We start from the raw sequence: 26,289 nt of genomic DNA, 5'->3' as shown, positions 1-26,289 counted from the left end.
GAATTTGTAGAAATACAGTATAATATAATAATGAAAGTTTTATGTAGAACAAATAGATGAACTAAATGAAAGGTATGCAAAATGTTGGAAATGAAGAGAAATCTTTTCTATTTTCAAATGGTATGATTTTTGAAAAACTTTCTTCTTCTTTTCTAAATATGTCCATGTTTGTGTGTGTACATTTCATTTTACATGCACATGCAGAAGAAAATGAGTATTGTTCCTCAGGAGCCATCATCTTGCATTTTGAGACAAACACTCTCAATGACACAAGCCTTACTGTTTATACTAGGCTAGCTGGCTGCAGGCCTCTGTGTTTTTAAGGGAGCTTCACCGTCTTTACATGACTTCTGACACACCTGAAGCTCTTAAGTTCCTGGGTACGGCAAGCAGTACACGATAAAGGCTAAAGTGGTGGGGTATGCTGCTTTCCTTCAGGAATCTGTCTCTGCCACCCCAGTGCTGTGCCCACAAGCTTGTACTACTACTTTTGATCTTTTTTTACTATGGGTTCTAGGGGATCAAACTCAGCCCTCAGGCTGTGTCATGCTCTTTATGACTAAGCTATTGCCCCAGCTTGAATGGCATTATCTTACATAACGAGTACACTAAGGAATGCAACAAACACTATCTCAATATAATTCTATAAAATACAGAATAATGATCAATTTTTAAAAATAAGTTGGGATTCTATTCATTAAAAAAAAAACAAGCAAAGAAATAATTTAAGAAGTGAACTTATGGTAGAGCTGGCGAAGTGCTTTGGCGGAGGCAGCAAGGAGGAAGGAAACCTGAGTCCAGGCGGGCGGGGCGACCAACGGAGGGAGGCGGCATGTCGGTCGTGGGGCTAAAGAAACAATGGCAATGGGTTTTTGATCCTACTGCACGTACTGGCTTTGAGGGAGCCTAGGCAGTTTAGATGCTCACCTTACTAGACCTGGATGGAGGTGGGTGGTCCTTGGACTTCCCACAGGGCAGAGAATCCTGATTGCTCTTAGGGCTGACAAGGGAGGGGACTTGATGGGGGGGGGGGGAATGGGAGCCGGTGGCGGGGAGGAGGCAGAAATCTTTAATAAATAAAAAAAAAGAAACAGTTATACAAGGCGAGCCAGCTGGTCAGCGAGAAGGTTGGCAATGACTTCAAAGAGATGGAAAAGAAGGTGGATGTTACCAGCAAGGCTGTGGCAGAGGTGCTGGTCAGAACCATCGAGTACCTGCAACCCAACCCATCCTCATGGGCTAAGCTGACGATGCCGAACACTATATCGAAGATCCGAGGCCAAGTGTAGAACCCTGGCTAACCACAGTCAGAGGGGCTGGTGGGCAAATGCATGGTCCTCCACGGCAAGGAACTTGGCAGAGAGTCCAATTTGGGTGATGCCCTGCTGGATGCAGGCGAGTCCATGAAGAGCCTGGCTGAGGTGAAGGACTCACTGGACATTAAAGTCAAACAGAATTTCATCCACCCACTGCAGAATCTGTGTGACAAGGATCTGAAGGAGATCCAGCACCACCTGAAGAAACTGGAGGGCTTCCTGATGAGGAGCTGCGGCAGGCCCTGGAGAAGTTTGAGGAGTCCAAGGAGGTGGCAGAGATCAGCATGCACAACCTCCTGGAGACTGATATTGAGCAGGTGAGTCAGCTCTCAGCCCTGGTGGATGGATGCCCAGCTGGACTAACATCGGCAGGCAGTGCAGATCCTGGAGGAGCTGGCAGACAAGCTGAAGCATGGGGTGCAGGAAGCCTCCTCACACCCCAGGCAGGAGTTCAAGCCCCGGTCGCGAGAGCCCTTCGACCTTGGAGAGCCAGAGCAGCCCAATGGGGGATTCCTCTCCGCCCCAGTACCCAAGATCACAGCTTCTTCGTCATTGAGATCAGCAGACAAGCCCGCCAGGACCCCCAGCAGGAGTATGCCACCCCTGGACCAGCCAAGCTGCAAGGCACTATATGACTTTGAGCCTGAGAATGACAGTGAGCTGGGCTTCTGCGAGGGCGACCTCATCACGTTCATCAACCAGATCGATGAGAACTGGTACGAGGGGATGCTGCACGGCCAGTTGGGCTTCTTCCTGCTCAGCTATGTGCAGGTGCTAGTGCCCCAGCCTCAGTGACCACGTCTGCACCAACTACCTGCACATTGTGGCAGCAGTCTAACGCCAAGGTGCTCTAGAAACACTAACGTTCCTCCAGGGGAACCTCCTCACTCTCCCAGCCCTGGACCCCCCATCCTAAGAGTTGGAAAGGCCCACTCTGAGGTCCTATTGCCTTCCTGATGGTGGCAGCTTCCTCCTGTTTCAAACCCTCTCAGCCCATTGCTGGCGATGGGCCCTGGCCCCTTCTCCCGGCTCCCCAGAAGCAGGCGGGCCCTTGGAGTCCCCATCCTTTAAGCTGAGGCTGGCCAGTACCCCAACTTAACACACAGAAATGCTTAGCACCAGCTATACATGTAGAAGTGCACACAGCACACATGTGCACATCTCCCACGGGACCACAGAACCAGCCTCAGCCATGCCGAAGGCCAAGCACAAAGGCCCCAAAGAGAGGACATTCCCAGGTCCCTGGCACTTTCCTTTGAGACAGCTCCTTTGGTACCTGTCCATGTGACCCTGCAACTGTAGGCTACCACAGGCAGCTGGCAGGTCCCTTCTCTGACCAGCAGAACTACCGCAGCCCCAGCTCTGCATCATATTCTGCCAGGTGCCAGCAAGTGAGGCCTCCAGCCTGGCCTCAATCACATTCCTCTCTACAGTGTTCCCACAACCTATGGCTCAACCCTGGCATGTGGGGCGACACTCCACATCTCCAGTGGGCAACAATATCCCGCTCCAGCCCGGGCTGAAGTGAACTCTACTCCTGATTTTTTAAAAAGTATTAAATGTTTCTTTCTACAAAAAAAAAGTGAACTTATTTTAAATTTCCACTGTCTATAAATGTAATCAAAAGACTTTCATTTCCATGTGATTGGATGATGTGGATAAACTGAAATATTTGGAAACTTTCAGATGTGAATGAAAAATGCTGCTTGGAATTTAGAAAATAATTTGGTATTTTCTCGTACTATTAGACCTAAAGTTACCATTTGACCAAGTAATTATACTTTGAGGTGCATAAACAGAAGGGATGTAGAGGGACAACCATGACTGCACTATTTATAATAGCTCCAAAGAGGAAACAATTCTAATACGTGTAAAATGATAAAATGTACTATTCAGGCTGCAAAGATGGCTTAGAGGTTCAATCCCTGTGGTGACCAAAACCATTTGTAACTCCAGGGCAAAGGGATCCAATGTCATCTTCTGGCCTCCTTGGGTACCAGGTATTCATGTGGTACACAGACACACATGTAGACAAAACATCCACACACATAAAATAAAATCAAAATGTATTATTCAGTAATGAAGTAACAAATAAATATTATCACAGTAATAACCTTTGGAAATGATGTGATATATAAAATAAGCCAGTTACAAATGTCACGCACTATTGTCACTATTATTTCATACATATAGGAAAATTGTATTTTAGAAATATGATTCTCAGCTGGGAAGAAGTGGTGCACGCCTTTAATCCCAGCACTCAGGAGGCAGAGACAGGTAGATCTCTGTGAGTTTGAGGACTCCCTGTTTACAGAGTGAGTTCCATGACTGGTTTCAAAGATACAGAGAAACCCTGTTTCAGAAAAAAAAGAAAGAAATATCATTTTCATGGATTGGAGCGTAAGGGTAAATAGAGAGTGTGTGATGATGAGTATGGAATTTATTGTTGGGTAATAAAAGTGTTCTACACTTAGGTTTTGATGATTACACAATAATAAAATTAAATTTTCTGGAAATGCTGAATTATATATTTTAGTAGATAAATGTATGACAATGAATTATGTATTATCCAATTTCCTACTATTTGCCTTAAGTTCCAAAATAAATATTTATAGTATTTATGTTTATTGAATACAATGAAAACAAGTTAGAGATGCAATTTAATGATTGGCTCATATACTTTGTGAGTCATGGGACTCAAACTTGGGCCACTAGGCTTTGTTTGCGAACACATTTAGTCTCTGAGCCATGCCACTGACAACATATGTGTGTATTTCTAGTAAAACTCAGAACCTTATGCTTGCAAGGGATGCATATCAAGCCATAGCCTCAATTCCTTTTTATTATTGCCAGTGTTTCATCAAAACCATTATAGCTGCATCTTTGTTCTTTGGTTTATTTTGCCCTAATATATTTTATATTTTTCTAGAATCATGTTTTTAATACTCTTTTTTCTGTTTTTAATTTTTTTAAATAAATTTATTTATTGATTTTACATCCTGGCTGCAGTTTTCCCTCCCTCCTCTCTTCCCAGTTACTCCTCATTCTGTCTCCATACACCTAATCCACTCCTCCACCATTTCTGTTTAGGAAAGGGCAGATCTCCTGTGAATATCAACAAAACATGGCATATAAATTTGCAGTAAGACTATACACCTCTCCATGTCGTAAGCCTGAGCAAGTCAACTAAGTATGAGGAATAGAGTCAAAAAGTCAAATAAAAGAGTCAGAGACAGCCCCTGTTCCCACTGTTAGGGGTCCCACAGTAGAACCAAGCTATAACATATATCCAGAGTGCCAAGGTAAATCCCATGCAGGCTTCCTGGTTGTCAAATCAGTCTCTGTGAGCCACCATGAACATATATCAGTTGATTTTGTGGGTTTTCTTGTGACGTCCTTGACCCCTCTGACTCCTACAATCATTCCTTCCTCTCTTTTGCTGGATTCCCCAAACTCCACCTAATGTTTGGCTGTGGATCTACATCTGTTTCTATCAGTTACTAGATGAAGCCTCTCTGATGAAAACAGGGCTACGTACCAGTAAGGTCACAGGAGATGGCCAGTTCATGCTACATATCTGCTATTGCTAGGAGACTAAGTTGGGGGTCATGCTTGTTGACATAGGAGATTGCCTTGTACCAGGTTTTCATACAATCCCAAAATGCCCCCCCCTCTTTCCAGTAGTTTCTTTAGTATTCTTCTCTTGTTCCCTCCCCTCCCCCACTCACACAACCTGATTGCTCATTTTCTCATCCTCATTTACCCTCAATCCACTCGTGAAATCTCTTCTATTTATCCTTCCCAGGGAGATCTGGGTGTCACCCCTATGTTCCTTCCTTGAATCCTCCTAAGAGAGGTAACCCAGACCTAGAAAGATAAACATGGTATGTACTCACTTATAAGTGAATATTAGCTGAAACATAAAGGATAACTATGACGCAATCCACAACAGCAGAGATTGGAATCGTGTTTTTCTTCCAATTTTGGAATACTTGCTTCTTGGCCACTTACTGGTGCTAATATTCACTTATTAGTGAGTATATACCATGTTGGTATTTTTTAAGTCTTATGAGCCCAACTGAAGAACTACATGCAGCCTGACATCATTTTGACAGTGCCTGTGCTTAGAGTCATATTCCCTGAATTCCTCTTGTGTGGTGCTGCAATGTTCATGGAAATACAGGAGGCACTGTTGAGTCAGGTGGCCCCTTCGGCCCTCTACCTCAGGCACTCCTGTACTAGATACAGAGCTGCAGCTTCAGACTCATACCCTGCAAATATTCTGCAGCAGCCTACCCTTCCGAGTCCAGAGCATCAACTTGAAACTCTAGATTAGGTAATGAAAACTTGGAAAGATAAGATTGGTTGGAGGAATTAAGTCATTGGATTACATGTCTTTGAAGGACATGCCCTTAATCCCTTTCTCTGTGCTCTGCTTCCTAGTTGCTATGGGTTGAACTTTGCTGCACCATGACCTCCAGGCCATGATGAACAAAACCTCTGAAAATGTTGCTAAAACAAAACTCTCTTCTCTTAAGTTATTTCTGTGAGATTACAGAAACGTTTACTACTCTGTATAAACATTGTTTTTGATTAATAGCAAATGCACACAAACTTAGAAGCATGAGAAACTATATAAATGACTATATATTTGGCATTATTATATTAATTTAGACAGTAAGGGTGTTGTTATCCTTACTTAACAAAAGTTATAAAATTTTACATTCTGTTTTTTTCTAATACTCTCTTTTATTCATATTATGTAATTGTTTGTAGTTCAGTTTTGGTTGAATGTGAACATTATGTACATTTCCTCCTGAGAAATTATGACATATTATTTATCTCAGAAGACATAATTTCAATATCGGTTTAATCTTAATTGTATTTGAACATTATTTTAATACAAGCCCAAATTTATATTTAAAATGAATTTCCTTTCTTTCTATTGTTTTTAGGTTTACTCGTGTAATGCTAGGTGTCACTAAGCATCTGAAACTAGCCTCAGATTTGTGATTTTCCTGCTTTGGTTTCCAGAGTCCTGGGAATGTGGTTTTGTAACACTGACCAGAGATTTTCATGTAATTCTCAAGAATTTTTAAATATATTTTACTAGCAGAATCATTCTTTTACAGTATATTTTACAATATAATAAACGGAAAGATATATGTTAGTTACTTTTCCCACTATCACTCTGCAGAGACTACAAGATTAAGACAACTTATAAAAGAAAACATTTAATTGGGGTTTGCTTACAATTTCACAAGGTAAACCATGACCATCCTGGCAAGGAGCATAACAGGAGACAGGCTAGCATGGTGATTGAATAGTAACTAAGAGCTTACATACTGATTTAAAAGCTGGAAGAGTGGGGACAGAGCTTGTCCCAGCTTGGGCTTTTGAAACCTCAAAACCTATCCCTACTAGCATACGTCCTCCAAGGCCATACCTCCTAATCCATCCCAAACAGTTCCACCAACTAGAAACCAAGCATTCAGATATATGAGTCTATGGGTACCATTCTAACTCAAGACAGCCCAATATGGTAAAATATAAATCTACAGACAAGAAGAATCCCTTTGTCTAGGGCAAGACCTGTTTTATTAAAGACATTATTTATTAAAGTCATTCACAAAGCACATTTATTTCTTAAGAACCTTGTCAAACTCAAAACTAAAATAAACATAAAACTTCTGACATATTAGAAGTTACAAGGTCCATGGACTGGAGAGATGGCTCAGCGGTTAAGAGCATTGACTGCTCTTCCCGAGGACCCAGGTTCAATTCCCAGCACCCACATGGCAGCTCACAACTGTCTAAAATTCCAGTTCCAGGGGATCTGATACCTTCACACCAATGCACATAAAATAAAGTTAAATAAACCATAAAAACGATTTAAAAAAAAAGAAGTTACAAGGTCCAAATCAGGAGCAGAAGGAGAGAGAGCACGAACAAGGAACTCAGGATGGCGAGGGGTGCACCCACACACTGAGACAATGGGGATGTTCTACTGGGAACTCACCAAGGCCAGCTGGCCTGGGTCTGAAAAAGCCTGGGATAAAACCGGACTCGCTGAACATAGAGGACAATGAGGACTACTGAGAACTCAAGAACAATGGCAATGGGTTTTTGATCCTACTGCATGTACTGGCTTTGTGGGAGCCTAGGCAGTTTGGATGCTCACCTTACTAGACCTGGGTGGAGGTGGGTGGTCCTTGGACTTCCCACAGGACAGGGAACCTTGATTGCTCTTTGGGCTGACGAGGGAGGGGGACTTGATGGGGGGAGGGGGAGGGAAATGGGAGGCGGTGGCGGGGAAGAGACAGAAATCTTTAATAAATAAATAAATTTAAAAAAAAATGATGAAAAATGCAAAGATCTAGAAGATATGCAGAACTATAGTTTTAAAATGACTTTGTCTTTTTTGTGGTGTGCATTTGTTGTAAACCTTTGTTACCATTAAAGGCATATCATGAAATCTATCTTCAACCAACTTTAGCTCAAAATCTTGAACATCAATTAGACCTCAGTAAAAGTAGACAACATAGTCCCATAAATGTGAAAAATGGAAATGAAATCAAGAATTTAATGAATTTATCAAGAGGATTAGGTATATGAGAGTAATGGGCAATTATGGGAAGATATGGAGTTGAGACAATGAATTTCTCAGCATTGGAGATTAATATGTGTCAGCATATTGGATAGATGGCACAAAATAGATAATTGTCTGTGGAAACAATATACATCAGCCTTCCATATACCAAGCAGTGGTGGTCACTATTTTAATAACAAGGAGGACCACCTCTTTCTCATTTGAAGATAAAATATTCTCTATGAACCCACTGAAATGTACACTTTTCCAAGTGTCTAGAGGAGAGGATGCTACTTTAAATCTCTATATACCTTTAAAATCAACTTGGGAATAAGAATTAGATATTAGTACTTTAAAATTCATTAGTTAGGATTCAGGAACTGGCATGGGAATCACTAGATTGTGGATTGCAGAGGACCTAAAAGATACTACATCTTGCATTTTGCATCCCTCAGAAGAAAGGTGTCAGCCTTTCCTAGGAATCATATTAAGCTTTATGGAGATATGCATTAGAGGGAAAGCCAAAGAACACAAAAGTAAATGAACACATGTTAGCACATTTTTACTAGGGTCCCAAAGATAACATAAAGCACAGAAAGTAAACTGAGTGGAAGTGCTGTTGAAATCATTAGGTAAGAACATTCCTTTTTTTCTAATGTCATCAGTAACATGAAATAGAAAAGTGAACCATACATTCCACAGAATTATACCATATAGAAAGAAAAGGAAATTAAACATATCCATTTACTTTCACATTTTAAATAATTGTGTTGAAAATATTTGATTTTTAATTAAATATAAAGATTTGGGCCAGTAATTAGGATGAAAGGGACAAAAGAGGATAAGAGTAATAGTATTCAGAATTTATTTTATGTATGTACATATATCATATAATGTTTGTATATACATGTAGCATATCTATATGAATTTGCCTAACAAAAATTTAACAGAAAATCTTAAAAACAAATATGAAGATCTGACTTCTAAGATACTAACAAACTTGTCCACTGACAAGTTGATTCAACTGTCAAGATCACTTGCTGCTCTTGCAGAGGGTCCAAGTTTCTTTCTTAGCACCCACATGGGAGGTCACAATCATCTGTAGTTATAGGTTCAGGGGATCTGGCAATTCTGCATTATGTGAATACCAGACCCACACGTATTATATATACAGGCATGAAAGAAAAACATTCATTTATATAAATAAAACTAAATGTTTTTAAGTTCATGATCAACATGGGGTTAGAATGTTTTATTCTGTCTATTCTCCCTATTATATGCAGTTATTCATAATTTAGAACACATACTTGCTTTCCTTTTGATTTGTTCCAGTAGAATAAATTTAGTTATCTGAATCACTGTTATTAGCTTTTTATAATGTTTAACTAGTACTGAAATGGTTATATTTCTATTTTTCCATATGTTTCCTGTGCATTTTAAAATAAACATATTTTATTATATAAATAATACATAGATAAACAATTATATTTTTAATTTATTCATTATTACATAAATTTCTTATTATAAGCATATAATTTTTACATTTATAGTTATATGGATTGCATAGCATAGACATATATGCATATTTATGCTTTGTCATTTGTATAAGTATACAACATATATATGTATGTTTATATAGTTTATAGATGTTTTGTCATATTCCTATCTAATCCCTCCAATATCTATTCCGAATTATCTATTAATTTTAGTTTCATATTTTACAATAAATGAAAATTGTCTATACTATGAAATATCAAATATTTTAAATAACTTCCTCTTGTCATATATATTATAATTATTTACATGAATGATGCACAGTTTTAATGCTAAAGTTCTCATGTTAGTAACACCATTCACTTCTTTAAGCAGAGTTTTGAGTCTTCTTAATAGCATAGATTATGGAACTTGACTTTTATCATGGTTTAAAATCCTGAAATCTGAGAAAAATGAATATACTTAAAAATTGATGGTTAAGGGAGAACTGGACTGAAAGGTTCAAGTTATATTCATTTTACATTTGTGAATATTTCCTCTCTTTAACCACTTTGTCGTGTCTTTTCTTTTTTAACTATGTTTATATATGTTGAGGGGAGTAAGTGGCCATGGCTATGTTGCCTCAGTGGCTAGAAGTTGAGGTTGGAACCCCTGGAGCTGGATACAGACAACTGTAAGCCGTTCTGATATGGCTACTAAGAACTGAATGTGGGTTCTCTGCACTAGCAGCAAACACTCTAAACTAATGAAACATTTCTCCAGATCAAAGACCATGTTTTATGTTTCTATATTTGTTTTCTAATTTTTGTTTTGAGACAGGGTTTCTCTGTGTAGCCCTGGGTGTCCTGGAACTCACTATGTAAACCATGCTGGCCTTAAACTCACAGATCTGCCTGTCTCTGCCTCCCAAGTGCTAGAATTTAAGGTGTGAACCACCACCCTTTCCCATTTTCAATCTAGATTTTTCTCTAATGTATTTTACAATATGGCTAGCTTTGTCTATATAACTCACATTTGAAAGAATTTCTTTAGAAAGCAGTGTGGTTTTATTTTTCTTATAAATTCATCTGGCAGATATGAAAATAATTCAATATTGGGAAACAAAGCCTTAGGGTTACTGTGTATAGATCCTTAGTACTTCATGTCTTAGACCTCGGTCTTTAAGCCAGTGACTCAGCATGGGAACTATGAATGAGAAAAATATAAAAGAAAACAAACACATTCTATAACCAAAATGTGGTTAAGTTGAAAATCAGCATATTATGACTCTCAGTGTGGGTGAAAATATGGAACAGTTTTTAAATTGTACTTTAAATGTATGGGTTGTTTCATCTGCATGCATGTCTGAGCACCACATGCATGTAGTGTGCTAAGGTTAGAAGATGACCTCAGGTTCTTTGGAACTGGATGTACGGTCATTTATGAACAACCATGTGAATGCTATAAATTGAACTGCAGTCCTCTGGAAGAGCAGATTGCTCTTAACTACTGAGTCATCTCTCCAGATTCTGGAACAAAACGTTACGTCTGATTTTGCATATATAATGGTTTTCTTTATATATGAAACACACATCCAGTTACAAACAATGGGAATCTGCAAACACCTGCATTTTTTTTCATTTCATTTTGGCATTTTGTTTGTTTTGTGAGACAAATTCACATGTATCTCAAGCTGTTCTCAAACTCACTGCATCTCCAATGTTAGCCTTGATGCCTGATCCTCCTGATTTAACTGAACACTCTTCATACTCTATTTTCCACTAGGTATTTATAAGTTTATGTACATATATGTGCTTCTGGAATTTTTCTTTTGCATGATATAATTAATAAAGGTTTTTAATTTGAAATATGAATGAAACTAAAAACTTTCCCTTCAATTTACTGTAGCCTGTAAGCTGAAATAAAACCTTTCTTTCAAGTTGCTTTTAGTCTTGATGCTTATTAAAGCAACTGAAAGCAAACTTGGACAATTGAATTCCACAACTTCCTTCTCCATGACCTGTTTCACCTCTTCACTATTGCAAATAATACAGTATTAAACATGGGAGTGTTAATATTTTCAATATACAGACCATATTAAAATGTGTTGTTTATTTTATTTATTTCATGTGCATTTGCTGGGTGGGAGTGTGTGTGTCATGCATTTTGGAATTCAGCGTACCTTTTTCCATTATTTGGGTCCTGGGGATATAATTGAGGTTACTAGGCTTGTCATACACCTTTATCCACTAAAACCTGTCATTGGCCCTGACAACATTTTTAAAATATATACTCCCAAGATGGGTATTAATGATGATAGTTCTATTTGCATAAAGCTCCATGTTGTTTTCCATAGTGACTGCACTAAGATGCATCTCCACCAAAAGTATATTAGTGTATTATCCCTTGTTTTCCTCACCTTTGTGAATACTTGCTGTCTTGCCTTTTCATGATAGGCATTCTAACATGTCAAAGATTCATGGTTGTTTCGATTTACATTTATTTGAGGACTATTGATGTTGAGTATCTCTTCAAATACCAGTAGCTCATTTGTATGTTTTTATTGGAAAGATATGTACTGAAGTTATTTGTCCAGTTACACATTACCTTTGAACATAACCTAGAAATAAATCCACATATGCATGGTGCCCTAGTTTGCTTTTTGTTCTTCTGCTAAAACACTTACTAAAATCAACTTGGGGGAGGCAAGTGTTTGTTTGGCCCATACATTTGGTCACAGTTAATCATTGAGGTCAGTCAGGACAGGAACTCAAGCAGGAACCAAGGCAGGGACCTTGGGATAACACTTCTTACTGGCTTGCTTTCCATTGTTTGCCCAGTCTGCTTTCTTATCCACCTCAGGACCATCAACCAATGGATGATACCATATACAGTAAGCTGGGTCCTTGCATCTCTATCATTAATCAAGAAAATGCCCTACAGACAGACATAACATTAGGCCAATGTGATGGAGTAAATTCCATGGCAGAGTTTCCTTTTCTCAGGTGACTCTAGCTTGTATCAGGTTGACAAAACTCACCAGCATGTGTGGTCAAATAATTTTTAATAAAGGTAACAAGAATAGGCAAATTCTAAAGTCGTTTAAATAAGGGTTATTGGTAAATGTGAATATACATTCAAAAGAGTGACACTGAGACATTGCCTTACATTATATAAAAATTATCAAAGTAATTTACTTAAATTTGAAGGTTCAAAGCTGGGGGAGGAACCCTCAGAAAATACAGAGAAAAATGAACTTAACATTGTGCTTAGTGTTAAGAAAAAAAGAGGGGCTGCTATGCCGGTGCAAAGAAGTCCAATTAAGTCAAATCAAACCAAATCAAAATGCCCATCGTTTTATAAAGCACAACACTCTCGGGTGGCCAAGCGCATGGTGGGGAGACTGGACAGCTGGGAGCACATGCAAACCTGGAACAATGTGTTTCTCCTCTGGGAGCCCACTTAAATACCCCGTGGGAGTGGTCCTGTCCCAGGGAGGGGTCAGGACCTGGCATGCAGAGATTTGGAGTCCAGAGCAATGCAACTACCAAGCCAGGAGTGCTGGGATGGATGCCAGGGGCTGGAGGCTATGCTCCAGACTTAACATTTAGCAATGTTCATTTGAATGTGACATGAAAAACTAAAGTATGAGCAAACAACTATGCCTCATCAAACTAAAATGCCTCTGCAGAGAAAACAAAGCAGCTCATATTTTACTAATTTCTAGAGGGGACAGTTGCTAGTATTAGGTCTCTTTCCTTTTTCCATTTACTGTTTTACAATTTTTATTGTACAATTCCCATGTCTGTATAAACTGTTGCTTGATTTAAACTACTAAGTATGTTATAAGGACCATATCTCTTATATATGCTGCAAATATATTTCTGCACATTTTCTTGCATTTTGATTCCATTATCCAACCTTGTTCTTTATTTTCAGAAAGTTGAACTTGAAGAATACTATAAAATTCTTTATTTCCTTCACGTCTGACCTTCTCCCCTCTTGATTCCTGTCTCCTACTGAGGAAAAACTTGAATGTAACTGTCTTCTAGCACAGGAGGATAGCTTCCTCAAGAACTGGACACTGGAATTGTTACACTGTTCACCTTGTACTCCCAGCCTTCAGACTGTACAAATTAAACTTTTGTTAAGACAGTGTCCCCACCAAACCTATTCCTGCACCCACTTTGTTAGGGCAGCCAGCACAGACTTTAGGGGATTTTTCTGTCAACTCTGAGGCACAGTAGATGAACACCGGACAGTTACACACCATTTCTACAAGCACAATTACTCCACGACCGAGGATAAATGGAATTGATCTCCCATTGGTGACCTGCTCTTTCATAAACATCCAAAATACTTTGCTCTCAGAATTTCTACTTGGTCACACTCATTAGAAACACCTTCATCATTACCCCCTTTTCACATTACCTTATTAAGGCTTAAGGATCTACATCATTTTACTGATGTAACAAGTTCAGAATTCAGAATTCTATGAGGGGAAATTAATATTCACTTGCAAATAAAAAATTAGTTTTCTCCAACAGAGTCTCACTGGAGAAACAAAAGACACTTATGTGATGGCTACATGCCCGGTAGTAGCTCGCCAACAGAAAATGAACTCAGTGGCAACTTCGGAACTTCCTTGTCTCATAATGTCATGTCAGGGCTCTTCCTTAAAGTATATTCTTAAATTTTTATTTTATTTATATATTTTTTTCTTCTCTCAATCCTCCATGTGCTTTATGCATATATTATGACATGCAGTTTAGTGTTTTTATGGAATTACTGAGTGTGCAAACAAGTGACTCTCTGTTTCTTGTGCCATGTCTTGGGAATCTTTTTGTTCTGGTTTATCAAATTCTAATGTGCTAGTTTTTGTTTTTAATCATATTATAATCCTATAGGAGTCTGGTCATTTTCTTGTACTTTTATTTGTTTTATTCTTCTCTCATACATTACATTCTGACCCAAAAGCATTTCCCCTCCCTCCACATCTCCTAGTCCTTCCCCTACTCATGACTTTCCCTAAAGCCCAGATCCACTCCTCTTTCCCTTCAAAAGAAAAAAAAAAAGGTCTCCCAAGGATATAGACAGAGGCTTATCGCCTTTAATGAGAGACAGAGAGAAAATAGTTCTGAATGGGAAGAGAGGTATGGAGGAGGGAAGGAGGGGAACTGTAATCAGGATATGTTGTATGAGAAAAGAATCTATTTTCAATAAAAGGAAAACAATCTAGGTTTTTCATCTTATCATCCCAATACTGCTACATTTCCTAACAGAAAAGATATGTTCATGGAGTGGTTACTGAGCCAAGTGTAGCAGTGCATGCCTATAATCCCAACACATGGGCTGGGAAGGCAGGGCTAAGTTAGAATCCAGTCACAGGTACATGGCAAGTTCAAGATCAGTCACATGAGAACATGTCACAAAAATAAAAAATAAACAACACAAATTTCAGTAAATGACAGTCAACAAATGAAGTCTAATTAATAAACATTTAATTTCTTCTATTGTTTTACAACTACCAAGGAGGAACGTTTTAAACATCTGACTTCATCAACGAGAACAAAAACAATGACAGAAAACAAGTCTTACTCATGCTTTAAGCTTTCTCTATCCCTTCTTTGAATTGCCATGTTTACTGTGAGCTGCTTTCATGTTTTCAAGAAAATCCTTTTAGTGCTGCTACATTTATTTTCTGGGGAATAAAATATCTCTAAACTTTGGCAGGGGAGTAAACAATGGGCATATCTCCATGGAAAGTAGACTGCTTTTGGAAGTTTTAGGACTGACTTCCTGGCTGCTTTGATTCTTCTTTTGCTCCTCTTTTAAAGCCGCTTCGTAATGATCCTTGAAGTAACTATACGAGATTTTATTGATTTTGGCCACAAACTTTAGGACAGACATCTCGCTGGTTTCAGCGTATGCTTTGGGACCCCACAGGAACTTATAGCATGGAGGATCACTGTTGGCCACCTGCTGGTATTCCAGGTACTTCAGCTTCACCAAATCTTGAGTGATGAGCTTCCGGGGCTCTCCATAAATTAGGTGCTTCTTCCCAGGATACACACCCATAGATCTCAGCATTCTCCACATATCTTCTTCATCCACAGAGTAGTCATTCATTAAGATCATTCCCAGGACAGTCATCAGAAAACCAGTCTTGGGCAAGCCCTTTCCAGGACGAACCCTCCCATTATTGGGAAGTTTCAGCTTGCTGATAAGATCGTACACTTGCCTGCTCGATTCAACTTCCCTCAGTTCAACTGCATAGATATCTGCAAGCCTCTCAGCAGTTTTTCTGAGGATCTCAGGGAAGTCATTGATTTCCTCCTTACCAATAACTGCCATCATATCTTCCATTGTAGTAAGCTGCTTAATTTTGTAGTTGTCAAGGAGAAGCTGACACAGCACAAAGACTTTTCTGGCTAAAATATCTTGCTGGCGATTAATGAGGGGGAAATCCCCAAAAAGGTTGTCATCATCATCTAGATCACCAAAGGAACTTTCATCTGATATGTTGAAAGAAAGGATATCCAAAGGTATGTTGAAAATACTTTCTTTCTCTGGCATGTTAAAGGTACGACAAGATTCAGGAGAGGACTGTTCTGGTGCCTCTACTGTTTCCTGTGCACCTCCAGAAGCCTCAGGAACATTTCGAGCTCTGCGCCGTCTCCCACGGGCATTTAGTTTACTCTTCTGACCTCGAGGCATGATGACTGATTATGGGGAATAAAGCAAGAATAAGAGCAGGATTCTGAATATTCAAGTACCTAATGGAGACAGAAGAAGGTGGTATGAACAGCTTTATCAGGAGATGGCCTCCTTTTGTTTAATTCTCCCTCTAAAGGTTTCTATGAAAATACTGTTCTAGGAACATAGAGGGTTTCTGTTTTAATTGGCTCATACTCGGTGGTATAAGATAAAGTGCATCTTAGACTGTCGCTTGGGCAAGGACAAAGCTTATCTGACTACCATTCCTATGAGGAATTTTAAAACTAAGAATAATGTATGTGGGACCCTTTCTGTCATGAGTTGCTTAGGTAAGAATTTGTCTCTCATTCAGGATATTCACTCATTATTTCCAAAGTGCTTGATACCTTCTTTCTGCTCACTAGTACTTGTACTCTCACAATGAAAGGTCTACACTCTTTTATGTTTAATGCAAAGAGCTGAAATTGGTGATTCAGTTGAAGGAGGAGGATCACAAGTTCAAACTCTGTCTTGGCTACAGATGTAGTCAAGGCAAGCCTGGACAACTTAGTGATACTCTATCTCAAAATAAGAGTCTAAAAAGAGGACAAAGGATAGGCCTCAAAGGGTAGAGTGCTTCTTAGCATGCTATATTCTTAAACAGACAAAAACAAAACAAAAACACCTTATAACTTTATAGAATTGACAAAGCAGCGTTATCCTGAAAAGCTCCATCCTGGACCTTCAAATATTAAATCTACTAATGGTCCTTTCGCCCTTTCCTTTGACATACGAACCTTTCATTTTCCTAGAAATACTTTCTTCTTGCTAGTACCACTTGAGAATTCATAGGAGGAGTTGGTTGTCACTTAATTTGCCCATCATTTATCAATAGGGGATGACTTCTGTGGTCTGCCATATATACAAAGTGTCTTAGCTCCCAGAAATAACTATAAATTCTCATATAGTAAACTTCATAACAACACTCAGAAACTCCTTTCACATTATCACAATCATTGTCCCATGCAAGAGAGGCAATTTTTCACTTGACACATTACTACTGTATAGACAAAACAAGCTACCAGTTGTGGAAAGTTGATTCTCTGGGATCTTCCATACAGTCTTTGCATGGATTTCTGGGATGTTTCTCACACTAAAGCCCTGAGACTGTTACTGTAAAAATTCAACCAGTAGCAGTGCCTCTCACAGTTGATAAGAGTAGGGAGTGAGCCATCTGAGTCTACTTGGATAGATGATTCCCTCACAACTCATACAGCATTCCTCTTTTAATCATGTGCAAAACATGGTACTCCTTTTGCTGAACTAAGTCTCCTGTCTTCTTACTCCTAGGAACTTTGATTCCTACTATCATCAAAAAGGAGCAGAATGCCCATGTACTTGCCAGTGCCATGTTTAGGCTTATGAGAACCAAAAGAGGGTCTTGCTTGTTATCTTTTTCTATATTTCTTCCCATTTCCTGTTTTTATACTAAGCTTCTCTTTGATCTACTCAATAGAGCTCCACATTTATTTTTGCCTTCACCTTCCTGAGACTATAGATCCAGCTATTCCATTGTTCTTAGGTCTTAAGAAGGCTGAGCATAAAGATGCACCTTGTATAGCAGTAGGGCTCTCTTCTATGATGGGTGGCAAAGGAGAGTAAGGGTGCTGATTTTGTGTGTGTGTGTGTGTGTGTGTGTGTGTGTGTGTGTGTGTGCATGCATGAGGATAGTGATCTCTTCTGAGGTTTCCCTAGGCTGTGAATAAGAATGAGTTTTGGGCAGGGTGTAGGCTTTGTAGGTATGGCAAGTGGTAGCTTTACCTACTATGAGACTGTTTCTTCTGAAGTGAGATAAGCCTGAAGACAAAGACATAGCTTTTGTGATTGTTGGCTCTGAGATGATCCTAAACTGAAAACAAGGATTGTGGCTTGTCATTAACTCTGAGGCTTTTTAGAGTAGCAACTCTGGTACACGATACTACAGTCTCATAAAATGTGCATAGTGAGGTTGAGGGCCCATCTTTGGGTGATATCTCCTCTGAGGTATTTCAAGACTAATAACAAGGGCTGTTTTGTAGTAATGGCTGGGGCAGAGGGAGGATGAATAGAATTGGGTGGAGGATGGACTTGGTGAGGGAAGAAGAAACATTGGGAGAGACAGAGGGCTGGAGAATGAGTTCAAGGTGATCAGAGGGAAAGGGACAGGAGCAGAGAGACATAGGGAGGGTGCTAGGCAGAGTGAGGAATGTGGTAGTGGGGATGAAATACTAGGTGGGGAGAGAAAAGATGGGACAGTATAGGGAAGGGAGGTAGTTGGAAGAAGAGGGAAATGGAGGAGGTGGGCAAAAGGAAGGGTGGGATGTGGAAAGATAAAAATATGGGAGGGAGAGCAAGGAAAAAGAGAGATCAATAGGGAAAGAAAGGAGGTGGGAACAGGAAAGAAAGAAAGCAATGAAAGAAAAGTGATGGACGAGGAAGGGAAGAGAGAGAAAGGAAGGGGAAGTGGAGGGGGAAAGAGAAAAGATTGAGAAAAGAAGTGAGAGGAGGAAAGAGAGAACAGATAAAAAGAGGAAAAAATAGAATAGTAAGAAGAGGAAAGAACAGAGAAGAGGAGGAGAATGTGAAACAGTAACAGGAAAGAGGGGAAATGTGTGGAATATTCCTTTATACTGTGTGAATATGTCATTATGATTATTTTATTAAAAAGGGTAAATGGCCAATAGCTAGGCTGGATTTGGGAGGCAGATAGAATGCATGAAAGAAGAGTAGAGTCACAAAGAGTTGGCAGCCAGATGCAGAGGAAGCAGGAAATGTACAAAATAGGGTAACAATCTATGAGACACATGGTAGCAAGTATATGAATAGAAATGTGTTGATTTAATTTATAGGAGCTAGTTAAAAACAAGTTTAAGCTAATTAATAATAAGTTGGTATGGTTATTTGGCAGCGGGCTGGCAGGACAGAGCTGACAAGTGTTCTGATGAAAAACACTACTGACAGAGGAAATTGGGGTGGGAGGGTGGAAAAAAAGAGAGAACAGAAGGAAGAGGGATGGGAGAGAGAACAAAGAAAGAGAGGAGATGGGAAGAGGGAAGGGAGGGAGGTGGGAAGAAAGAAGGGGTGAAGTGGGTGGGAGAGAGAAAAAGTAAGGGGAGGATGAATATGGAAAAGGAGGAGATGGGAGTAGGGATGAGAGGGAAGACAGATGGGAGGGAGAAGGGGAAGAGAGAGAGGGTAGAGTGGAGGGAGGAAAGGAGAGGCAAGGAGGAAAAAAGGAAAGAAAAGGAATGGAGAGGAAGGGGGAATGGGGAAAGGGAGGAGGGAAAGACGAAGGAAAGGAGGGAAGGATAAGAGGTGGTGGAAGTTAGAAGGGATTAGGAAAGAAGACAGAAGAAAGGGGAATGGAAATATTAGGAGGAGGAGAAAGAGGGAAAGAGGGGAAGGGTAATGGGGAGGGGGGAGCAGTAAATAGAGAACAGAAAAACAACAAAATAGAGTGAGAAGGAAATGGAGGGAGGAAAAAAGGGAATGAGGAAGAAAGGATAAAACAGAAATTGGAGAATATTTGCAGGGGTACAAAGTGAGAGAAAAACACAAGGAAGATGAAGGGTGGTATGAAAAGATGAGGTAGGAGATACCGGAGAAAGAAAAATAGACAAGAATGGGGAGAACGTGGTGGATCCAACAACAGGCTAGGTTTGTTAGAGGGAATGGTTAAGGAGAGACAAAGAAAGACTAAAGCAGAATGTGAAGAATCGAATGACAAGGAAGAGAGAAAGGGCATGAAGAAAGCAGAGGATGGAATAAGGGTAGGAACTGGAGGGAGGAGGAGTTAGGGGGTAATCGAGATGATTAGGAGGATAAAGAGGTATCGTCTCTCCAGGGATTACTCTATAAAAGGAGTAGTGTCGCCCCCATCTTAAAGAAGGACCTCTTTTTTTTTTGTTTGTTTGTTTGTTTTTTGTTTTTCGCGACAGGATTTCTCTGTAGCTTTGGAGTCTGTCCTGGAACTAGCTCTTGTAGACCAGGCTGGCCTTGAACTCACAGGGATCCTCCTGCCTCTGCCTCCAGAGATCTGGGATTAAAGGCGTTTGCCGCCACCACTGGATAGAGGGTTCCCTCTCTTGTGAGTGTGGCTGAGGGTACCATCGCCATTTCATGGACCCCAGGGTTAGAAAGAGGAGCTTTCCTGGGGACGATAGACTGAGAACGGAGAGGCTTAAGAGGGGTTTCCGGTCTATAGTGGATACGAAACTCATTCTCAATCACCTACTCACTTCACTCTGCGAGATTCTTGGCTTTGTTCCTTACTTCGGCTAGAGCAACAGCCAGTCTTGGACGGAGAGCTTTACGGCGTTGTCGAATTCACCCCAACAGATATCGGAAGCTTAAAGCAGGAAATGAGATCACAAACGGTAAAACCAACGAGAGAGTCCACCGGCAGCGCCGCATCTCTGGCGCCCCCTAGTGCATGGGAGGTGTTACTCCCCCCAGCCTAACAGAAACTCATTGGGTACATTGTAGCATTTGCAGCTATGCCCTCAGCAATTCAAAGTTACTTCAACATTCTTCATCTCTGTGAGCCTTCTCATAGATGGCCGCCTGATGGAGCTTCTTTAGCCATAAACGTACTTGAACAAAAGTTTGCAGAAAATGATATGGTGTTCTTAGGCCATAATTATCCTAGTCCATATAATGGTTCCCATTTCTTAAGAGATTTCATGGCAAATGCCACCTTCCTTCAAATTCGTTAGGTGTACCTTCCAATATTAAAAAAAAAAATAGTTGTGTGTCTTCAGAGTGATTGGGTAAAAGGGCAGACTAAGAAAGCAGAGAGCATAGACTAGAAGGTGGCTTTCAAAGAAAATGATGGTGATGTATTTAATTTCATCATCATGCAGACTTAGTTTTGTTACTGCTGAAAAATTTTATATGAATATACATACATATGTATATGTATAATCATTATATATATATATATATAATTATATATATATATGGAGAGAGAGAGAGGTGGTGTGTGTGCCACTCAGACAACAATGGTCAGGAATCAGGCGTTTTTTTTTTTGTTGTTTTTTTTTTTTTTATTTCCACATGTGGGACCCATGAGTGATTTAAACTCAGGTCCTCAGGCTTAGCATCAAGCACCTTTACCTTCTGAGTCATCTAGCCATCCCAATTCTGAACTATTTAAAAACTGCCGGCAAAGAGTTGAAGTATAAAAGTTACAGATATCAATCATTTGAATAATTTGAATAGTTTAGTAGCACTTGCACATATAAGTGTTCATGTTGTTGTTGGCATACTTGTTTGGGCATTTTGTTTTTTAAAGGCTTCATTTAATTTGGTTCTTATTGTTCTGGCAAAGGATAACACCTGACACTTCATGAACATTTTAAAAAATATATCACTCAAGATATATTTAGGAGTAGTGATGAAAAAAACGGTCAAGACAGATTCAAAAGTCCTTGGAGCTAACAGAAGAATGAGAACAGAGTTTGGACTCCCAGCACTCAAGTAAAAAGCCATGCATGGCAAAGTACATGGGGGGAAGCAGAGATAGCAGGATCCTTGGGTCTTTTTAGCTAAATCAGTGAGCTCTAGGGTCTCAGAGAGTGTTTTCAATCAAAAAGGGTGGAGTGGTTAAGGAAGACATCTGACGTTGACCTTTGGCAAATACATGTATGTATGCACAAATACATGCACATATTAACATTACACACACAAATCTGAAATGTCAGCTTCACTGTAGGACCTGCATAATCAAATCACCATCAGAAATGTACCTTCTCTCTTTAATTTACTACTTAAGAATATGAAAGATAGCTGGGTAGTGGTGGCCTGGCCCACCCCTTTAATCCCAGCACTCGGAAGGCAGAAGTAGGCAGACCTCTGAGAGTTCAAGGCCAGCATGGTCTACAAGAACTACTTTCAGGACAGGCTCCAAATCTATAGAGAAACCCTGTCTCAAAAAAAAAATCAAAAAACAAACAAACAAAAAGAATATGAGAGATGGGTATTGTTGCACCTGAGAAGGGGAAATAGATAAGATCTGAGTAAACTGGGAGGGGTAAGTGGAGGAGAACATGATGGAACCGGTTGGTTGCGTTGTGGGAGAGGCAGAGAGGGAAAGCAAGAAAATCTTGACAGAGGGAGCCATTAAGGGGTTAGGCAGAAACCTGGTGCCAGAGAAATTCCCAGGAATCCACAAAGATGACTCCAGCTAAGACTTCTAGCAATAGTGGAGCAGGTGCCTAAACTGACCTGCCTTGTAATTAGATTGATAACTAACTTAATTGCCATCATAGACCTTTCACCCAATAACTGATGGAAATTGAGGCAGAGATCTATAGCTAAGCACTGGGTCAAGCTCCTGGTGTCCAGTCAAAGAAAGGGAGGAGCAAAGGGGTCTAGATCATAATGATGAAATCCAGAGAGAATGCTGACCTGAGCTAGTGGGGAGCTCACTGACTCTGGACTGACACCTGATGAACCTGAATAGTACTAAACTAGGCCCTCTGAATGTTCTGTGTCTTGAGCAGTCTGTGAGGCTGCTGGCAATGGGATCAGAATTTATCCCTAGTGCATTAAATGGCTTTTTGGAGCCCAATCCTTATGGAGAAATACAGCAGGGGAGGGGCTTGGTCCTATTTCAACTTGATATGAAGACTTTGTTGACTCCCAACGGTAAGCCTTACCCCTTCTGAGGAGTGGATGGGGGGTTAGGTTTTGGGGGGAGGTGGGAAGGAGTGGGAGGAAGGAAGGGAAGGGGACTGTGATTAGTATGTAAAATGAAAACAGTGTAAATAAATAAGTTTGTACTAAATTAAAAAAGAATATGAGAATTTTTCTATTTTATCAACTAGTTTTGTATTTTATGCTTTATTTTGCAATAAACATTTATATTCTTCCAAAACTCATATCCTGATGTCTCTTTTCTTATGTGTGACTGTGTTGGCTGGGTTTTTCTTAGTGAAGAAGAGAACACTCAAAATGTTAATCAGTGTTTTTCTTTTACTTTCTATTTTAAAAAATGGTACTGGGGTGTGCATGTGTGTGCGACAGTAGATGTCAACATGTGTATGTATGCTGAAGCCTACCTCAGTGATAATTCTTCAGGTTCCCTCCACTTTTTGTGAAATGGCCTTTCTTTGACCTGGAGCTCTCTTATTAACCTAGGTTGACTGGCCAGTGAGCCCTATGAATCTTCCCACCTCAGTTTCCTTAGAACTGAGATTATAAGTCTGTTCTCCCCCAATACCAGTCTTTTTTTAAAAAAAAAAAAGTGGTGCTTTTTATTTATTCCTTGTGAGTTTTATATAACATATTTTGATTATGATCATTGTTATTCTTAAAAAATATCCCTTGGGTGGGCTGGCGGAGCCCGCCATGAGAAAAAGCCACCCGGGAGGGCCCGCGCTGCACTGGCGGTGGCGGTGGCGGCAGTAACAGACATATAAACACGGGAAATAGCCATATAAGAATTTATTAACAAGGAGAGAAAGAAAGAAAGAAAGAAAGGGAAAGAGAGAGAGGAAGAGAGAGAGAGAGAGAGAGAGAGAGAGAGAGAGAGGAGAAAGAGAAGAAGGGAGAGAGAGGAGGAGAGAGGCAGAGCCCCGTGTGTACTCTGGGAGAGAACACAGGGAGAGAGAGCAATGGCGGGCAAGGTCAGGGGTTAAAAGGAGTGGGCGTGGCCTGGGCAGGGACCGAAAGAATAACAATCATTCTCTCCTCCAACTCCTCACAGACCTTTTCCCACCTCTCTACCCAACAAACACCACATTTCCTTTTTTTAAAAAACAAAACAAGGTGACAAAATTCTTAAATAAAAACCATGAGTCCAGTTTGTATTAGAGAACTGTTTCTGGGTCTGGGGCCTGTATGGGATATGGGCAATATCCAGGTGTTACTCCATTGAAGAAAACAGAGTTTTCTTCGTCAGGCAGCAACTGAATGCCAATAGCTTCTTGGCTGTGGGTGGAACTTGGTGCCTACCTCCTCTCTGTTATGCCGAGATGTTGCCCGGCTTGAGTTTGTGCATTTCTTGTGCATGCTGTCACAGTCTCAGTGAGTTCATACGTACATTTTCCCTGTTGTGTCTATAAAATCAGGTTTCCTTGAAGTGATCTACTATCTTTGGATCAATCTTTTCCTTCTCTCTTCAGGGACAATCCCGTAGCCTTGCCCGATGAGAGAGTTGTAACATAGATATACCAATTAGGGCTGTGTACTTCACAGTCCAGTTTTCACTATTTTGAACATCTTTTGGTTTCTGTGTTAATTGCAATCAACTACAAGATGATTCTTTGTAATGAGGGTTGAATTAAACTTTGGTCCATGCATATAACAATGTCTTTAGGAGTCATTTTATTGGTATTTTCATTTATTAAAATATTAGTAGTGAGGTTTCCTCTAGGGCCTTGAGTCTTTGGCCTTGTTGACAGTGTCAAAGCGCTCAACATAAGACCAGATACCCTGAATTTGAAAGAGGAGAAAATAGGGAGTGTGCTTGAACTTAGAGCACAGGACAACACTTTCTAAACAAAAAATCGCTGATTGCATAGGCATTAAGACCAGCAACTGATGAATAGAACCACATGAAACAACAGCAAAAGCTCCTCTACAGCAAAGGACAATATAATCCAAGTGAAGAGACATATCATAAAATGGAATGTGTCAGACAAGGAGGGCTGACTGAGAAGCCAAGGACAATGGCACTGGGTTTTGATCCTCCTGCATGTACTGGCTTTGTGGGAGCCTAGTCTGTTTGGATGCTCACCTTCCTAGACCTGGATGGAGGGGGAACGACCTTGGACTTCCCACAGGGCAGTGAACCCTGACTGCTCTTTGGACTGGAGAGGGAGGGGGAGGGGGTGGGAGGAGGGGGAAAGAAAAGGGAGGAGTTGGAAATTTTTAAGTAATAATAAAAATAAAAAAGAATCATAGCACAACTAGTACCTTTGAAAACTCTATAAACACTGGACTTTATTACTTAAAAATAATAGTAAAATAAATAATAATTTTAAAGAGTTAAAAAATGGAAAAATAATTTATGTGTCATACACTGTTCTCTTTTTAAAAAATGTGGGTTCTGTGGCTCAAATTAGGTTTTTATATTTAAAAGAGAAGAATTTTACTGGTTGAGCAATCTCCACAGTCCTTTTCGTATAATTCAAAACTGCTTTAGAAACATAGTTTGGGTTTGGGCCTATGGGGGTAGTACATACTGGTATGCAAACTCCTGAAGTGGATGAATCAGGAAGAAGGCAGATTCAAGACCAGTCCAGTCTACAGCATTGCTCTGGGTGTCCTAGTGCATTCAACGCCTCTAATTCCAGCTCTTGAAAGAAGAGGCAAAAGGTTCAAGATATGCTGCATAGAAAGGTTGATATCAGGCTGGCCTACATAAGACTCTGCTTCAGAAATCCAATAAGTAAATAAATAAATAGAAAGTTAATTATTTAATATGTACAAATTATTATTTATTGATTACAATCATGTAAATAAGAATTGTTTGTCAAAATAGTTCAAATGTTTTATAGTATACTTATTTTAAATTCACTTTTAACATGACTTCTTTTTCTTCTTTCCTTCATCCTTCCTTCCTTCCTTTTTTTTCTCTTTCTTTCTTCTGAACATGAACTAACATTATTTATCTGAGAGTAACTTTGTACTTCTGATCATCCTTCCTCCTCCTCCTATGTAATAGGGTAATAGCATGGTTCAACATACATGGTTTAAAACATACTTTAAATAACCTTTTCTATATTGTTCTTTTTAATTTTTTGTCACTTCCCACATAATTTCCTTTTTTTTTTCCAAATAGAATTTTGATACAGTCTTCACTGTCTTGGTTGGTAGCAGGAGCCAAGGATATTAGCACAGACAGGGGCTGTGCCAAGGCCATGAACACAGATGATGTCCTTGGCAGTAGTCTAGTCCAGGATGACACTATGGTGACATCACAGGCCTCTCAGCTCTATACAGCCCAGCAGCAGCAGATACTAACATAGCCTTAGGTGGTCACTCAGATCCTGGTCATCTGCATAGTCCTTGGTGGCAGCATGGGCCATGAATATCAACACAGATTCCAACTGCAATTGGGCCATAGACCCAGACATGGTCGTTGCCATCAGCCAGTGCCGAATGTCATGGTCCTGGCTGCCAGTAGAGATCACTCAGATTTGCATGGTCCCAGCAGCTTCATGGCCTTTG

At 40.0% G+C, this 26,289-nt stretch overlaps 1 protein-coding gene and 1 pseudogene across 1 annotated transcript; one reads left to right on the top strand and one right to left on the bottom strand.

Annotated features, from left to right (window-relative positions):
• The first annotated feature begins 1,094 nt into the window (after positions 1-1,094).
• Positions 1,095-2,111, top strand: LOC121439047 (annotated as a pseudogene).
• A 12,961-nt stretch (positions 2,112-15,072) lies between these two features.
• LOC121438987 (melanoma-associated antigen B5-like) lies at positions 15,073-16,095 on the bottom strand. Its single transcript, XM_041639486.1, has one exon. The coding sequence runs from the start codon at positions 16,093-16,095 to the stop codon at positions 15,073-15,075; it is 1,023 nt and encodes a 340-aa protein (XP_041495420.1).
• Between the last annotated feature and the right edge of the window lie 10,194 nt (positions 16,096-26,289).

The sequence above is a fragment of the Microtus oregoni genome, unplaced genomic scaffold, assembly GCF_018167655.1.
Source record: "Microtus oregoni isolate MIOR12 unplaced genomic scaffold, Mior012 000059F_ref0000304, whole genome shotgun sequence".
NCBI classification, from domain to species: Eukaryota; Metazoa; Chordata; class Mammalia; order Rodentia; family Cricetidae; genus Microtus; species Microtus oregoni.
This window is presented reverse-complemented; position numbering and strand designations above follow the sequence as displayed.

Bases quoted from the DNA above. Each gene is read 5' to 3' on its own strand.
- LOC121438987 (XM_041639486.1), bottom strand. From the start codon at position 16,095: ATGCCTCGAGGTCAGAAGAGTAAACTAAATGCCCGTGGGAGACGGCGC.